The 18,915-nt window shown below is 35.7% G+C and overlaps 1 protein-coding gene across 5 annotated transcripts; it reads right to left on the reverse strand.

Moving 5' to 3' along the window:
• Window positions 1-352: 352 nt before the first annotated feature.
• LOC106883938 (uncharacterized) lies at window positions 353-18,508 on the reverse strand. 5 transcript variants are annotated; one of them, XM_052966641.2, is made up of 3 exons: window positions 18,394-18,508; window positions 6,462-6,590; window positions 353-2,219 (listed from the first exon to the last, which is right to left on the reverse strand). In XM_052966641.2, exons 2-3 carry the CDS (start codon window positions 6,568-6,570, stop codon window positions 1,426-1,428), a joined length of 903 nt encoding a protein of 300 aa, XP_052822601.1. In that variant the 5' UTR covers window positions 6,571-6,590; window positions 18,394-18,508; the 3' UTR covers window positions 353-1,425. The 5 variants fall into 5 exon arrangements, with proteins under 5 accessions (XP_052822601.1, XP_089204689.1, XP_014790574.1 ...); XM_089348563.1 differs by lacking the exon at window positions 18,394-18,508 and adding an exon at window positions 16,896-17,013 and having other exon boundaries at window positions 6,462-6,587; XM_014935088.3 differs by lacking the exon at window positions 18,394-18,508 and adding an exon at window positions 16,896-17,013.
• Between the last annotated feature and the right edge of the window lie 407 nt (window positions 18,509-18,915).

Raw genomic sequence — 18,915 nt, forward strand, 5'->3', positions numbered from 1 at the left:
GCTGGATGCCCTTCCGAAAATAACAGCAACTTTAAAAATCAACAAGTCATTCATTAACTTGCAGTAGAGAGTTCAATTCCTTTCATAGTTATGACCAGAAGTAGACTGGTTCTTGCTGGTCTCTTCATGAAGTTAATAGAGATTATTACCTATTGAAGAATAATACTTTTGATCAACTCAAGTAATTGGTTTGGTTCTCAAAAGATTTTCAAGATGCTTTCTGGAGATCATTTTATTGAATAAATTGAAAAACAAAAAATCCTTTCACAGTGAATTCTAAGATACTTACATTTAAATACTTATGTAAATTCACAAATAAGAGGAGGAAAAAAAAACGAACAAAACAATATAATAAAATGTTTAATAATTTTTTTATTTAAAAATTACTACATAAAAATGAGAAAAACTAATGCAATTTTGTTATGGAAAGTTTGATTATGAAAATGTAAAAAAGTGCAAAAGTCAGTCTATATACAAGTTTTAGTTCTTTTAAAACACAGCGAAAACAGTTCAATAAGAAAAGTTACACATGATAATTGAGACATAGTAACAGTATGATCCACAAATATCCTTGAAACAATGAGTAGTATATTAAATTACTTCAAACATTTTAAAAGACACAATCTATAAGTGTTTTTGTCACAAACTTGTATCAATGATTTAATGTATAAATGATTTCAATGTATAATACTGAATTCTAAAACTTTACATAGGAAAATATCATTCTGTTTAATTTTTCAGTTTGCTTATTATATGAAAATTAAAAAAAAAAAAAAAAATTATACAATTTTCAGTGGAAAAATATAATCTAATTTAGTGTAAACTTTATATTTTAATCAATGTATTGAGATTAAAAGTTCAAGTGAATGAAATTCAAAAGGCATTTTGATGATTTTTCTTTAAAGTTAGAAGTAATCTTAATGACAATTTAGTACCACTATGATGAACATGTATAGAAATTTAGCTTTCTAAAGTATTGAATCTGTAATTTTTGATACTGTACCAGATGATGGGCAATTAATAAAGAAGACATCCAATTTATCATTCTTATAACTTTAAGATTGTTATAATGTTAAGAAAGGCTTGGGTGCTTGTAATAACTATAAGCATGTTTTAAAAAATGTATGACAAGTATCTTGAGAGATGATTTGTACTTATTGGATATATTGACTTAGAAAAATGTAGCTTTTTCCATTTTGGAGAGCAATGGAATCAACATACATATATAAAAAGAAGTTTTTTTGAAAATAGTTTAGGCCCTTATAGTTTTAAGTTCAGCTGCCACTCCAATGTGTTTTATAAATAAGTATCAGTAAAATATAAAATTAAAGATAGTCTTAGTAAAAAGAATTTGTACTAAAAAAATATTTTCTTATATTTAGTTGTGAGATTTATTTGTCCTCTAATTTCAACGGACTTTCATGTTTAAGAACTTTTCTTCACCTTACTTTTACGATCAGTTTTTAATGGAAATAAAATGGAGAAGACTTTGAACCCCAACACAATGCAAGTACCAACCAGGAGAACAACAGACAATATAGTAATATTAGTCCAAGAAGTTTCTGCAGCATGTTTAAGCAGTATGCCAACTGTAGCCCAGCAAACAACCATATATGGTGTCACTGTATAGTGGGTAAGTTTGCGCTTGTAATCAAAGTAAGTATATAACAGAGTTCCAATCGACACCATCATCAGAACAATAATACTAGAAATTTCTTCTTTGACATCATAAACATAGGTAAGAACCATTCCGAAGTTCAAACATGTTGCAATAAATGTCCATGTAGCATTTATGGCAATACCATTTTGGACTAAGAAACGATTAATCCAAACATCAAAAAGCAAAGATTCTTTAATCATGAAGACAGAATAAGAATGCAATCTTCTATGAGAAAGGACTAGGCAGTATATAAGGCAAATTGGAAGGAAGGGAATAATGATACCAGAATAAAGAATTTTTTCTCTGTCAAACAAAATTAACCAAATTATATTAATAACACAGTTAAGTATAAAAGCAATAAGCATTTGAGGAGGCATTACATTACATGAAACATATAAAGGTCCTTTGGAAGTTGACCGAAATACAGTTGTGATTGCATAAAAAAGCCACACTGCTTCTAACAGGTAAATTGCACCCCAAATGGAGAAAGTTGAATCATCAGGAACTGCAGCCAGATCATATTTATGAGAAATGTTACCAGTTTCAGCAGTAAACAGGCCTATAAAGAAAATACAAATTCTTAGAAAAAGACAAAAAAATCTTTGAAAATTTGCATAAATCTAAATTTCATCTTCTTTATTTTCAGTATTCAACATGAAAATTGAAATCAATTATGAATTCAATTTTTGTCTTACACACAAACATACATATATATAGTATGAGTAAAAGACAAGCTCCCATCTATCTTGAAACATATCAAATGAAAGATGAAGTTTAATTAGAGCTATAAATTGCAATAGTTTTAAAATTTTGAAACAAAAACATTATGTTAAAAAGTTTAATTCACTTCTTTCTGCAAGTACAGAGTAAATTTTTACTATGCAATACTAATTTCAAGTGTTTGAGTACAATGGAACTCAATAAACTGGCATTCATAGTAAAGGAACATTACAAAAATGTATACACAATCTTCTCAGTTTTAGAAAATTTGAAACCATTGTTAAGCAAGCTAATATAGATGTTTACTATGTTTTTTCTGCATCAGTATACAAAAAATACTGATATGATTAAGAATTCGGCTAATCTGATCATTTTCAGGTTAAACGGTGCGAAAAACAAAAGTCCTGCTAGACTAGAAATTCCCAACTGCTGTTCAAAAAAGTTTACAATTACACACACACACACTAAGATGTTTAGGAAAGTGGTTATACACCATTAGGTGTATACCCGCTTCCGTACATTAAATTCTGAAGAAACAACGGAACGCAGATTCTGAACCATCAACACAACAATATTTATTTACAGAGGAAATAGGCAGCACTTCGCCCTTTGGTTGCTGAGACGCCGTCAGTGGTGTTGGTTGGTTATTTGTCTAGCTCCAGAGTTGGAGTGTTGGAAAGAGCTGTCTCCAGAGTTGGAATGTTGGAGAGAGTCTGCTTGTACGTCTGAGCTCTCCGTCGGCCGGCGAGAAAAGAGAATGAATAAGGGCGCGAAGCTTGAATATCCAATGACCACACATGCGCATGAGACTCTTCCTGTGTTCCTTCCGGAACTAGTCCCTGCGCATGCGTGGATAAGCTTTCCGGATATGTCGTCTGCTATTAAGGCGTTACTACAGATGCATAGCCTAGTGGTTAAGGTGTTGCACACATGATTGCAAGATAGTGGTTTCATTTCCCAGACTTGAGCAACACACTTCCTTTGATGTTGCTCTCATCCACTGAGCAATAAATGGGTAACCCTGTGACAGATTGCTATTCCATTTAGTGGGAATGTCAGCCTACCCATCTAGCCAACAGGGTGCCATCATTTGAGAGCTACAATGCAAATTGTGACCAGTGATCTACGACATCCTATAGTCTGGTCAATACAATGAAACATATATATCAAAAACATAAAATTTATCGTGTTACCATGTAAATTTATATTGAAAGCAACTTTTGAGATTTTATATTTCTAAGCTGTCAGTCTTTTCTACATCAAAGAATTTTGATTTCCGTGGGTTTTTTTTTTTGCTAATAAGGCATCACAAAATGTATGTTTCCAAGCAAATCAGATAATCTTAAGTTTCAAAGACTCTGAAATATACAGAACCAATGAAGATACTGTTCTGTTCAAGAAACCAACTGATCATTAATCATTCATTAAAAAGTTTTACATATGGAGCTTGTTAATGAAATAAGCCTATAATTTCAGGACAAGCATAGTCTTTTCAGGTTTTGGTTCAAGAAAAATGATAAATTCTTTCAAAGAACAATAAAAATTACTGAAAGGTCAAATATGAGTAAAAATTTCGTTTAGAAATATATTAGTTTAATTTTTAATAGGCAGAGGTTACAAAGTGATTCAAGAACCAAGAGTTTCATGCAAGACAGTTTGACGAATGTCATGCATGACACTCTCAACCATTGTAACTTATAACAATTAAATATATATTTACTCATGTTTTGAGCTTAATGCATCTTGCTTGCCCAACCAAACCTGTTTAGGAAAAAAAATAAGGTCAACTATAAAGGAGAAATAATTTTTTATGGGGTGGGGGTATGGGCACACTCACACATACACACATCTAGGTGCTGTATTTCTAGCTCTTTGCAGTGATAGACAAAGTGAAGCACTATAGAAAAACAAGAGGTTATAATTTCTTTTTTTGTTACCTGAATTGAAACTTATATATACATTTGAGTTTTTTTCTCTTTATCAATTTAAATTCAGATTTGCAAAGTCATAATCAACTTTACTTACAGCCAGTACAATTTTCATGTGTGTTAACACCATTGTGACTTTCTCCACACTATGAACTAATTTCTCTTTCTAGCTGCTTTTTGAATAGCAAATTTGACATGACAATATCCAAATAAGAGCAATTTGACGTAGGAAACAAGCATATCAGAAGTCAGGAATAAAGTGCTTGTAAAAATAAAACAAGATTTTACAAACAAGAAGTTTTTAACAAGTTATACTTTAGGAAGCAAATTCTCTTCACCAACAATAAACTAAAAGTCACTTTCATGATTTTTATTCTGAACTCTTACTGATATATTATGAAGAATAACTTTCATTTCCAAACCTATCAAATCGTTCATACATAAAAGCATTTGTATGATCCTACTTCGCTCTTTCTACAAATATTACTCTTGATTTCATAGTTTCAAACTTCTCGTATATAGTTTGGAATTACTTGTGCTCTGTCAAATATTTTTCTTCTAATACCAAAATCTTTGGTCAATTACTGGACTTTTCCACAACTTTTGAATGTCTTGTGTTTGCAAATTCCACTTGTACATATTCCTTTATTCTTCTACTTGGATTAATATCAGCAATTCAAAAAATAAGTTTCCTCATTGTCAAGGAGGGTCCATTTGGAGATTGAAAATTTGAGTTATTTCAAGATTGTTCCAAAGGTTTGGATAAAATAAGAACAAGATGCCATTAAAATGGATTGACATCATTATCTTTGTTCCTGACCCACCAGAAAGGTCACAAAGACTGCAGGTCTCCGAATTCATGCATTAAGACAGTGGTTCTTAATGTGCCAAAAGATGCATCTAGGTACAAACATGGATTTTAAAACTTAATTTAAGGATTTGGAAAATCTATACTAATGAATATCTTGAAAAACATGATATCAATGCACTTGAGACTGCCCTTAGTACTATTATAGAAACTTCATGCTTGAATGTGATCTAAATTAAAATCTTCAATCAAAATTTCATAATTAATTTATGTTCCAAACATTAACTTCATAATGACAAAGTTATTTTATTAAACCCTTCATTATTTTCAAAATTAATCAAAAAAAAAAACTGTTTTTCAAAAGAAATATGGTAATAACAATCAGTGTAAATACCTGCAGAGAAAAAATCATTTGAGCCAACAAAAGAGAACTTTGTAATCTGACTAATGAAGAAGTTACTCAACTTACAAGAAATAGCAGCCAAATCTGCCTTAACAGTTTAACATTCCATTTATTGTGTCAAATGTAATGCTTATCTATCCACATTGTTTTGAATTAATCATACATTAATTCATAGCTTCAAAATTTCAATGATGTGATTGTATATTTTCAGAATGACATTGTAGGGTAGGTAAGATAATCCAGATCTGACCAGTTTGAGCATAAAACAAGAATATCTAGGTTGGATATGGCCAGTTTAAGTGCTAAAGGGTTAAATCACATATTTCAGTCTAAATAATAGTTTACTATGTTTCACTCAATTTTTAAATTTTAAAACAGTTTTATTAACTTTAGTAATTGTTTTTATCTGATTTCTAATGGGCCAGTTATTGTTATTTGATATCCAGGACATCATGAAGCCAAAAAGATTGTGAACCACTATATTTGGGTTACATAAGTGGTATATTCAGCCACATTATAACTACAGTAGCTCCAACACCAACTGACCCTATTTAAGTGGATTCTATTAAATCTGGCATGATCAGCTAACTAACCGGACCAGCCCAACCATTCAATTTCAGAGGTTCAAACAAAAGTGAGGATAGGATTCTTATCTCAGTGCCCCCAGCTCAACCAAAAATATCACATTCTTTTATTGCTACAAGTTATGGCCCATGGCCTATTCAAGATCTTATACATCAGCTTCTTTCCACATCTTATCCACTGTCAACAAAATTGAGCTTTAAGGACTCTTTCAAATTTTTATTAGGTGTTTCATCTATTAATCACCTCTCATGAAACATAAGATCTGAAGGTACTATTCTATTATCAAAGTAGGTTTCACTGATGTTAAAGAGAGCTTAATTTTTACATAACAGTTTAAAGACATTAAAAGATTATTACCTTGACTTTTTTCTGGAAATACTGCCAAGTAACTAACACCAAGCATAGCAATGTGCACAGCAAATGTTAAAAAAATAAGGAAGATTTTGGCGAATTGATGCTTGCCCATTTTCAGATCCAAATAGTCTGCTGAAAATAAAATGAAGTAAAAATGGAAGTAGAATTATATACCAATGCAGAAGATGAGCTTTCTTTGTGTCTCTTTTTACACACACACCTCTCAAAAAATACCTGGGTTAAAGTAGTGAAGACTGATCCAAAGTTGTTGCATCTCTTAGAAGAGATGACAAAGGACTAGAATGATTGGCAACATAGTGTGAGAGAACACTCACATACAGACATGGCAAAATGAACAGTAAAGTTGGTAATGGTGGAAGCTGGGACTCAGGAAATTAATTCTCTCAAATGCCCTGGTGGCTCATTAGAGGTAATAGATAATTTCTGCTACCAAGGGGACCAAATTAGTAGTGAGGGAGGATGCACGGAGAGTGTGATAGCTAGAATAAGAATAGGATGGAGGAAATTCAGAGAGTTGTTACCTCTGTTGGCCACAAAAGGTTTCTCTCTCCAAGTGAAAGGAAGATTGTATGATACATGTATAAGGACAGCATTTCTATATGGTTGTGAGATGTTGGCCCTGAATGCAGAGGACATGCGAACGTTAGAAATGAACGAGATTAATATGCTCTGCTGGATGTGTAATATAAGTGTACATGTTCAACAAAGTGCTAGTGTATTGAGAGAGAAGTTAGGCACATGAGGAATTAGATGCAGTATGCAAGAGAGAAGACTGCACTGGTTTGGTCATGTGATGCAGATGGATGCCAACAGCTCCATAAAGAAGTGCCGATCTCTCAAAGTAGATGGAACACATGGAAGTGGGAGACCCAGGAAGACATAAGATGAAGTAATGAAGAACAACCACAGGATGTTGAACCTTTCAGGCAAGATGGCAAAGGACCAAGATACCTGGGGTCTTGCTGTACTCAAGAATTGAACTCCATAGCAGAGGTGTTAAGACTGGTCCTTCAGGTGGTGAGAAGCACTCATGGTGGTGTCATGTAAAGGTGCCCATGTGGTGTCATGTAAAAGCACCATGCAATGTTACATGAAATCACCCAGCACACACTGTAAAATGGTTGATGTTAGGAAGGGCATCCAGCAGTAGAAACCTTGCCAAATCAGACTGGAGTCTGGTGCAGCTCCCTGGCGTGCCAGCTGTAGTCAAACCAGCCAACCCATGCCAGTGTGGATAACGAGTGTTAAATGATGATGATGATGCATGATTCCGTCATCTGAGCCTGATGAGCGAGGTGAGGAGTCTATGAAATTTTCAGTTGCTTAAGACCAAATCAAACCGTTTTAAAATGATATTATATGTAATGCCTGCTAAATGTGTTGAGTGCCTCTCATTTGTCCACTCACTCGTGTGTGTGTGTGTGTGTGTGTGTGTGTGTGTGTGTGTGTGTGTGTGTGTGTGTGTGTGTGTGTATGTGTATGTGTTTGTGTGTGTTTGTGTGTGCGCGCACACACATACATGAGTGTAAGTATTTATATATTTGTGTATGTATTCTGTCAGGTTTTCAGCTTCAACCTCTTTGATACCCTCTCATCCCTCTAACAACCTTTTCACTCATTCTTATTTTTTCTGCCAGTGAATGACACAATCATACAAACACTAGTCACAGCATCAATAACAATAGCTCCAAACACTCTGCTTGAATATACACGACTAGAATTGTAAGAGCAAAAGCAACTCGCCTGGCCTGACCAATTCCACCATACCCACCTCATCTGTCCTCACTAACTGAAACTACAAACATACAACATATTGGTTGACTTCTATACAGAAGCTCTGTGACAGATTTTATAACAACAAACAGGTCATCAAAATTGTTATTTGTTTGAGATCCAAGTGAAAGGCAGAGCATTGAGAAATGTAAAAAAAAATAAAAGTAAAATGTCACAAGTCACAGAAATACACCAAGAGCACTCTTATGCACCACATTCGATTAACTCAATGAAGAATTTCATTTCTCTTCTACTTTTATAACTAAATATAGATGAGATCACTTGTTGATCAGAATGTAAATGCGAAGTAACCTCAAAATTGACCATTTCCGAACACATTCTACAATAGCTATAGCCATATGGTAATCAATGAGGGATTTCAATTTTTTCAGATCAGGTTGCAGAGAATTATTTTTTTTTATATTGTAACCTAAGTAACAAACAGATGTTAAACAAAGAAGACATATGTCACAGTTGAGTCACTCAGTAAGTGAAATAAACTGAGTTAAGTTTCCACTGTGCTCCTCAAAAGGTTTTTGACAATCATCATCACCATCATCGTTGTCGTTTAACGTCCGCTTTCCATGCTAGCATGGGTTGGACGATTTGACTGAGGACTGGTGAAACCAGAAGGCTACACCAGGCTCCAATCTGATTTGGCAGAGTTTCTACAGCTGGATGCCCTTCCTAATGCCAACCACTCAGAGAGTGGTTGCATGTATTTATATATGAATCAACAAAATATGTATGATCACCTTTGACATCAATGTCAGTAATTACACCATCCATTATTCTTTGAAAAGCACTTATGGAATTAGTCACACCAAATGGTAACTTGGAATAAGTGCCCGACAGCTTGAAATCTTATGGTCAATGTGAAATGAAATCTGTTCTTATACTACTTTCAGGTTATGTTTGCTGTTGCACTTAGTCTAAGATGTTCAATAGGCTTCCAGAAAACAACAGTGGTTTATTGTTTATAAGTAGTTGATAATAAGACATTGTTGCCCACTATTTCTTACTACTAATACTTGTGCTCATAAAATGAAGAAATTGAAGGCTTAATGAAAGACTAAATGATTTCACTAAGAAGCTATTTAGTTTCACATTAAATATTGAATAAACTGGCAAAAAGAGGCAAGATTTAGCAGCAACTGGTTTCAAATTGTTATCTAGGTGGGGATAAGTAAAAGGAGGGAGGAGTTGCCAACAGAAAAACAAGTAAACAACAATAAGATTTGTTTAATGATCCTCTAAATTCAATTATTATAGAACTGAGTCATTTAAGAAAGCTATGCCTCATGATTTATAGAGGAACACAAAGTTACCGAAAAACATTTGAATATATCTTTTGATTAAATAGAAAAATTCCAAAGCAGTCTTTTTAGATTGAGTTGATAAGTCAATTCAAAGATATTTTCTGGGATGTTGAGAGAGAGAGAGAAGGCCGAGCAAATATTTATGAAACTAGCAACACTACTTAAATAAAACATCAATAAATATGTTCATGAAATATATATGCTAATAGCAGCATTTTAAGTTACTTTGCTTGATGTATTCTTGTTATTGTAAGTCTTAGATGCTGATGTTCTGGTTGTGGTCCTTTTTGACTGACATACTTATGGAAAAATGTTCATTGTTGTAGCTGTGGCGAGTTTTGTTCTTTGCTGGATAAATAGAGCAATCATGAGAGAAGCCAGTAATGGCATGCTTATTACTAAAGGAGCTGGATTAGTTTTATGACCGTTGTAAATGGAGCACTGAGAGTGAGAGAAGACCATTGACAAACCTCTGCATTTTCTAAACAGCTTTCAGAAAAAGAAGCTTTGATGATGGTCTGCTCTCATCATCATCATCATCATCGTTTAACGTCCGCTTTCCATGCTAGCATGGGTTGGACGATTTGACTGAGAACTGGTGAAACCGGATGGCAACACCAGGCTCCAGTCTGATTTGGCAGAGTTTCTACAGCTGGATGCCCTTCCTAACGCCAACCACTCAGAGAGTGTAGTGGGTGCTTTTACATGTCACCCGCATGAAAACGGCCACGCTCGAAATGGTGTCTTTTATGTGCCACCCGCACAAGCCAGTCCAGGGGCACTGGCAACGATCTCGCTCGAAAATCCTACAGGAGCCAGTCAGGCGGTACTGGCAACGGCCACGCTCAAAATGGTGCATCTCATGTGCCACCCGCACAAGAACCAGTCCAGGGGCACTGGCAACGATCTTACTTGGCTTGCCGGGTCTTCTCACGCACAGCACATTTCCAAAGGTCTCGGTCCGTAGTCATCGCCTCGGTGAGGCCCAATGTACGAAGGTCTTGCCTCACCACCTCAGCCCAGGTCTTCCTGGGCCTACCTCTTCCACGGGTTCCCTCAACTGTTAGGGTGTGGCACTTTTTCACGCAGCTATCCTCCTCCATTCTCACCACATGTCCACAACTGATGCTTCTAATGTTCAGCTTTTCTCTCAAGATACTTACACTCTGACGGGTATTCACATTGACATTACACATCCAACGGAGCATACTGGCTTCATTCCTTGCGAGCTTACGTATGTCCTCAGCAGTTACAGCCCATGTTTCACTGCCATGTAGCATGGTTGTTCGTACGCATGCGTCATACAGTCTGCCTTTTACTCTGAGTGAGAGTCCCTTTGTCGCCAGCAGGGGTAAGAGCTCTCTAAACTTTGCCCAGGCTATTCTTATTCTAGCAGCTACACTTTCAGCGCACCCACCCCCACTACTAACTTGGTCGCCCAGATAGCGGAAGCTATCAACTACCTCTAGTTTTTCACCCTGGAATGAGATAGAAGTTGTTTCCTGTTTGTTTGCAGTCTTTATTGCACCTGAACATCTGCCACAAACAAAAACTAACTTGCTAGTTAACCTGCCTTTGATGTTGCTGCACCTCTTATGTGTCCATAGCTTGCACCGGGTACATCTTATAGAGTTACTACCTACTCCTTTTCTACATACTGAGCAGGGCCATCTACCTGAAGGAGTTTGTGTTTTATCTACCTTCCTACTTATTAGGATTTTGGTTTTAGCTAGGTTGACTCTAAGGCCCTTCAATTCTAGACCTTGCTTCCACACCTGGAACTTCTCCTCTAGTTCTGATAGTGACTCCGCAATTAGGGCAAGGTCATCAGCATAGAGGAGCTCCCAGGGGCAACCTGTCTTGAACTCCTCTGTGATTGCCTGGAGGACTATGGTAAATAATAGGGGGCTGAGGACGGAACCTTGGTGGACCCCTACCTCTACCCGGAATTCATTGCTGTACTCATTTCCAACCCTCACCTTACTGGCAGCATCTCTGTACATGGCTCGCACAGCTCTCACTAACCATTCTTCTATCCCAAGTTTCCTCATTGACCACCAGATAAGGGATCGGGGGACCCTGTCAAAGGCTTTCTCCATGTCAACGAAAGCCAGGTACAGAGGTTTATCCTTAGCTAGGTATTTCTCCTGCAACTGTCTCACTAGAAATAAGGCATCAGTAGTGCTTTTACCTGGCACGAACCCAAACTGCATCTCATCTAAATTGATTCGCTCCCTAATTAGTTGGGCTATGACCCTCTCTGTAACTTTCATAACCTGATCTAACAGCTTGATGCCTCTGTAATTATTTGTATCTAAAGCGTCCCCTTTACCTTTGTAGCAGTTGACTATGATGCTGCTACACCAGTCATTGGGTATGACTCCTTCGTGTATCACCTGGTTCGTAATACGGGTGACTAGGTTATAGCCAACACTGCCAGATATTTTGAGCATCTCTGCAGTGATTCCTGATGGGCCGGGGGCTTTCCCGGCCTTCATACTCTTAATTGCTTTATCTACCCTGGTACTATCAACTCGGATAGCTGGTCCCTCTATTGGGTCGACATACGGCAGGCTCTCTTTCTCCCATTCATTCTCTTTATTAAGCAATCTATCGTAGTGGCATCTCCAGACCTCTTTCTTTGCATCCTCATTTAATGCAAGCGTACCATTCTCTCAAAAAGTCATTGTTGAATATAAACAGACAAGCTCCTGGAAAGAAATCAATCTCTAATGCACTCATCTCAATATACATCAGCAGTTACAGATCAAAGTTTAGTGTCTGATGAGGCTTTAGTAAAATTAGAATATGCAGAAAAGTGTATAGAATTTATCAATAAAGTACCATCAAAGCAATGTAGTCAAAAGAACATTTTCCATTGTTATTTGTATTTTATAGCAAACTGAACTTGTAAACAAAATAATTGCTTTATTCAGTTCAAACATTCCACTTCAGCATTTGAAGCACATGATGTAAGTACCTGAATGATTTTACAGCAGTTATATAACAATACATTAGACCCACCATGGAGACATCTGAGTAGAGTTAATTTGAGCTACACAACAACCAGTAGTAAAAGTATAATGACTTAATAAATAAAAGAGATTTTAGTAAATTTTTCTACTTGAACAACTGGGTTTTTTTTTTTTTTGTTAAGTTTTTTGAGAAACTGAATACATATGTAGAAGAGTAATCTTTAAAAACACCAATAACACACCTAGATATATTTAATATCCAAGAACACTACTGGAAGGACATTCTTAAAACACATTTTCTCACTCACTAAACCAAGACAATATCATAATGACATGAGCTCCAAATATTAAACAGGGATACAAACCACCAACATTAAATGCAGAGGAACAGTGACTTCCATGCTCTGAGTTTGCTTGGCTCATCTTCAACGTGGAAACCACCAGAATCTGAGAGCTTTTTCATGGTTACTTGACAAGCTATAAATAGCAGTCACGGTCTTAAAAAAAAGGCATATTTGATAACATGGTGCTGTGTTCCCTGTACATAGAGAAAATATGAGATGCTTTGGCCAGAATATCTTTGATAAAGGCTAATCTAGAGTTAACAATAGGTGTACTGAACAGGGGAGAGTGCAACATGTGCAGAGTTTGATAATGCAACCATAAAATTCATTACTGTATACTGGAGTATGCAATGTGTTTCTCAGCTAAGTGGAGTTATAGTATAACTGGAGAAATGGATCTGTGAGTTGTACCTAATCATTTAGTTGATTATTTACATGCACATTATTTCTGCAATACATAATTTCTACTAAACTGAAAAAGCAAAGCTCTTTAAGTATGCTTGAGGACTTGGGAGACAAGACTGTAAAACAAATCCAGCCCAACTGGAAACTAGAAGAAAATGGAAAACACAGGAAGCAGTCGAGGCAACAAAGGACAGCTTCAAGATTAGAGTAATAATAGGATATATGTATAACATAGGAATAGGGGCTCAGTGGAATGATGATAAACAGCAAAAGGGAAACAAAGACGGACATAATAAAGGAAATGAGGGAAGAATAGAAGACCAGAAGAACCCCAAAGTGCCAACAGGGACAAAAGATGCCATGGGAAAGTGTCTTAGCCAGAATGACAAGAGACATGACTCCTCTTAGAATTAGCTTCATCCTCAGATCTGTAAATATGACCTGTCCTGGAATACAAACCTGATGAAATGGGTGAAATTAACCAACCCTGAGTGCCTATTCTGTCAAAACAAACAGCAGAGTATACATTGAGCTCATGCAAATTGGTGTTTGCCCAAAGGAGTTACATATGGAAGCAGAACCAAGTGCTTAAAAAGAGCATATGTGTGATTTGTAACATGAGCAAAAAAGTCCACACCACTAGAAGGTAGCAGAAAACTGTGACCTGGAACAGCTGTGTTGAATCATGGAAGCAGAATCTACTAGATAGATTAGGAGTGCACAGCAAATCTTGTAAAGTGGAAAAAACTCAGAAATCAAGGACAAGAGTGGTAAGAGACTGAACATAGTTACTCCATTCACATAAATCAAATGATTCTGACTTAACTCACTGTAACATTTGAAAGTAGAATGGAGAAAGTCCACATTTAAAAGACTGAGAAGTATGACAGTTTAGAGAATCTGGCTTCAAAGCCAAAATCCCTCACTATAGCATTGCGGGGGGGGGGGGGCTTTTCATCCTGTTGCAGACTATTGCCTGTAAGCAATATGTGATTTGCGTGGGGTCTGGGGATGGCAAATGGAAGGGCTGCCCAGGTGACACACACTCTAGTCATGCTAGTGATTAAAAGGGTTTGTATGCAAATCTGCCTATGATCTAATGACACAGCTCCCAATTTCTGAGAAGAATACCAAAAGGAGAAGCAACCAAAAGGAGATCTTACTGGATCAGGTCAAAGTGAATTTCAGAAGTACTTTTTCATTATATAATTGGTATCTAATAGCAAAATGGTTACAACATCTATCAGAAAAGCAACTTGGCTTTGAGGTACCTCATCACCTTCAAGGTGCAAGTTTGAACCTAAACAGTAGTACAAAAATGACAGAGGAGTATCAAAGAGTCATGACCTGGATGTGGCCTGGCCCCCTCAGAGTGTAAGGAGTTAAGAACTGAAACATGTCATAATTTAAATTAGCACTTCATAAATAGAGATCAGTAAAATAAGTAACAGACTAAAATAAGGGCTCCATTGCAGAATATACTGCAAAGTTCTAGGATTAGTGTGTTCAACTGAACACTTGATTGTGATAGCCCTATACGGCTGTTGCCCAATGACTGAAAACAGTGAAAGAGCATACGTGTGTACGTATATGCGATTTGCTTGCAGTCTGCCTCGAACGGATGTCCAGGCTTCTTGACATGTTACATACTGTTTGTAAATGATTTTCAAAACCTGTCAAAACTGAGACGTTACGGAAAAACAGAGGCATCCCCTCCCGTGCCATTTTTGGCAAAATCTTAATCTCAGATATTTAAAACATACACAGCTGAAGAAATTACGACTTGAGCGCATGAGATACATTCCGACCCTATTCTTTGGAAACGTCACGACTCCGAAGAGGAAAGCATTAGGGTTCAAATTAAAGCGTGCTAATTATTGAAGTACAATCCATTTTCGTTACAAATCTATAAATAAATAGTTAATAACTACCGTCAAAACGGTAGGGGAGTAGGGGCCGAAACCGGACGTGGTTCCTCCTAATGATGTCTTGAGCTAACTGGATCCTATAAAGGAGCTGTTGTGGTAGCAGACCACGAAACATGGTTGAAATTCCTTCCTAAAGTTTGCAAATTTTGGGTAATTCAAATTTGAAAATTTTCATTTAATTAAAAAATTTCAAAACCTGAAGGCAAACAGATGAAATCCAAAAATTGAACGACTTTAAATAACTATTTTTTAAAATTTTTTGTCACCGGGTCAAAGGTCAAACTAAAGGGTTTGACCCGGTGGGAAATAAAAAAATTAAATATTCAAATAGGTGTAAAACTACATCAACACACCAAATTTGAAATCAATTGGAAGAAATTGAAAAGTGAAAGCCAAACAAAAAGATCCAAATTTTTTTCAACCGTTCCTTCATTAATGAGTAAATCAATCAAGCTATAATGACTATCGGAAACAGCTGTAATTCGAATTCACTCCAATAAAAGAATATGAAATGACTACGATAGATAGATAGATAGATAGCTCACGTAACAAAACAGAGAAATCCAACTTATTTCGGCATCCTGATCCGAAACTCCCTCGTAACGGTTTTATTAAAAACCGTTACAATTCATTTTCGTCACAAATCTATAAATGAATAGTTAAAACAATGAGTGCAACTGGAGGGGAAAAAATCCCCATAGATCCATTGTAAGGTCAAAAATCTCATTACCCACATCAACATACACACAAATAGACAAACAGCACTTGCATTAACAGACAGAACTATATAAATACACACACCTCACCACAAAATAACAAAACATGATTTTCACTTTGACTTCGTTTAAAAGCTCTAAGAAACCGAAATGACGAGACAAAATCTTTCGATTTGTGGACTTTATATTAATCTTTGGGCAAAGGTAAAGAATACGTACACCCGAGAGTTAGGGTTTAGGTTTAGGATTAGTTTTAGGGGATAGGGTTTTTGTTACGCCGAAAATCGGTGGTGTACGTATTCTTTACCTTCAATTTTTATGGACGTGTTTTTATTTTAAATATGTATTTATAGTAAGTGGGGGGGGGGGGGCTTGTGTAGCTATGCCGGCGATCTTACGGTAAGATCGCCGTTATGCCAATAATAGATGAATATATTTTAAATAAGATATAATGTAAATTCTGTTGTGTCTGGGGAGAGTCATTTTCTTATTGTGCCTTAAAATTTAACACACTCACGGTAAAATTTCCACTTATTTTTCTATTTATTTTCCTAAAATTTTCTTTGCGTTTTGCAACTTTATCAATAGTCTTGACTGTCCAGAATATGCTTCAACACACGAAATCACATAAAAAATCTTGCAAACCAAATCCAAAAACGAAATATAATGTAAAGTTTTCACATTCTAAAGTCAACAAATACCTAGTGTTTTTCTATAATTATTTTCTTTTGTAAAACTGAAAGCTTTTGCACCAAACCAAAGTGAAAATCAAATTTTGTCTATATTACATAAACAGAACAATTGCAATGTACATATGACAGTTAACCGTGTTACATTTAAATGTGAAAGGTGTTACAAGCAAGAAACTTTTTTAAAACGAGCTTGCAGCACATAACTTACCTATGTGAGGTAAACTTTTAAATATGCAAGTATCACTTAATTAGGTTTGCGCTTACCAAAATAATAAAGTCAGTGTAGACACGTAGGGCAAAGAAAATATAAAATATTTGTGAAATAAAAATAAACACAAGAAAGCTTTCTCTTGAGATAAACACTGAAATTGGCAACGATCCCAGCATTCTACCGGCATTTCCGGTTAAGATTTATTTCCGTTATATATGGGACCTCTGTTGAGTCTTCATTATGGGAAGGTCTTCGACTTAGCTCTATAGTTACATTAAACCAAGGCAGTGAGCTGGCAGAATCATTAGTACACCGGGCAAAATGCTTTACATTTCTTCGTCTGTCTTTACGTTTTGATATCAGATTCGTATTTCTTTATTGCCCACAAGGGGGCTACACACAGAGGAGACAAACAAGGACAGACAAAGGGATTAAGTCGAGTACATCGACGCCAGTACGTAACTGGTACTTAATTTATCGACCCTGAAAGGATGAAAGGCAAAGTCGACCTCGGCGGAATTTGAACTCAGAACGTAACGGCAAACGAAATACCGCTAAGCAGTTCCCCCGGCATGCTAACGTTTCTGCTAGCTCGCCGCCTTTGATATCAGATACTGCCGAGATCTTTCATCCCTTTGGGAGGTTGGTGAAAAAGTTGTTATCGAATAGGCACCCCCACCACTTTCTCTAAATTTCAGGCCTTGTACCTGTAGTAGAAGGAATTTGTTGTACCTATAGTAGAAAGAATTATTATATTAATACCGACAGAATATGTATTGAAATGGGGAACTGTATTCCAGATTTATATCTTAACTAAAATGTTTGTATTGATAAAGGTATATATAACATAGCCTTCAACAGAAGCTTTATATATCATACCTTCACTGACAAATTTTAATCTACAAACTTTATATAGATTTCTCACTAAATTATAATGCAGCAATTTTTTTAGAATCATGATCTCCGTATTTTTCTACGTATTTCGCCCAAAAATATTTCTAAAATAAGTGAAAAAAAATTAAGAAATGGGGGGGATTTGAGTTCTGAAATTTTTTTTCTTTGGTAATTCGTATTAAAATTTTGAAAACGTATTTCTAGAATGTCAGGTTTTCTGTTTAGATACTTTTTGCATCTGCTATTTTATAAATTCTATGCATGCGTGAAACATTAGTAGAGAAAACGCTTTAATTTCATTTCTTGTCATAGGGCGGATGGGAGGTGGGTGTTTATTTTTTTTGATAAATTGAAATTTTACAATTTTTTTTCTTTTTCAGAAGAATTTTTTAAAAAAGTTAAAATTTAAGAAATGGGCGGGGAATTTAAATTTTGAAATGCGGGTTCTTTTGCAGATTTGGAATCTCTACCCTCAATATAGTGTGTTCCTGTAAAAAAAAAAATCCCAAAGGGGGTGCGGGCCATGATCTTTACCTCCGCTGATTTTAGGTGAATTAACTTTCTCGTAAAATTTCGTTACGTATATTAGCAGAGCTAATTTAGTAAATGGGAATGCTTCGTCAGATGTAATTTGCTAGTAAATTATATATTTCAAACCATGATATTCTCGAATGACAACGAAGCTTTTGTCATCATTGGTATCTTGTCTTATCGGGTGATGCTCGTATTATGTTTCAGTAACTCATCCTTGGTTACCTCATCGCGGTTATACAGTGAGTTTTACATTGACTTGAAAACTGTATTAGTATTTCCTGTAGTAGTGTGTAAAACTGAAGGTCTGTGTCCTTTTTACCCAATTTTATTACCTACTGTCCGTTTTCTTATGTAAATTACATTGTTAATGAATAAATATTTATTGTGAGAATTGCATGGTTCACTGCCTTGTAAAATACCAGTGATTTAATCCTGGTATGGGAATATTCTGAATATTGAAGAACTGAGAAACGAATAGGGTATTTTTAAACAATGCATTTGGCTTGGAGATGTCAAGGTCGTGACATGAATTAGTGTGGTCGGGTTTCTATTTTGTTTTCATTTTTTTTTTTATTGTAAGTGTTTGTGTATCAATTTGGGTTAGGCTGTTTATAAGGAAGGAGAACAACAAAAAAATCCTATTTT

The sequence above is a fragment of the Octopus bimaculoides genome, chromosome 3 (assembly GCF_046866305.1).
Source record: "Octopus bimaculoides isolate indiv1 chromosome 3, ASM4686630v1, whole genome shotgun sequence".
In the NCBI taxonomy this organism is placed as follows: Eukaryota; Metazoa; Mollusca; class Cephalopoda; order Octopoda; family Octopodidae; genus Octopus; species Octopus bimaculoides.

Excerpts from the sequence above, each read along its gene's own strand:
- LOC106883938 (XM_052966641.2), bottom strand. The coding sequence starts at position 6,570 with ATGGGCAAGCATCAATTCGCCAAAATCTTCCTTATTTTTTTAACATTT. Across the intron at positions 2,220-6,461 it reads ATTTCCAGAAAAAAGTCAAG|GCCTGTTTACTGCTGAAACT; the intron begins GTAATAATCTTT and ends TTTTCTTTATAG.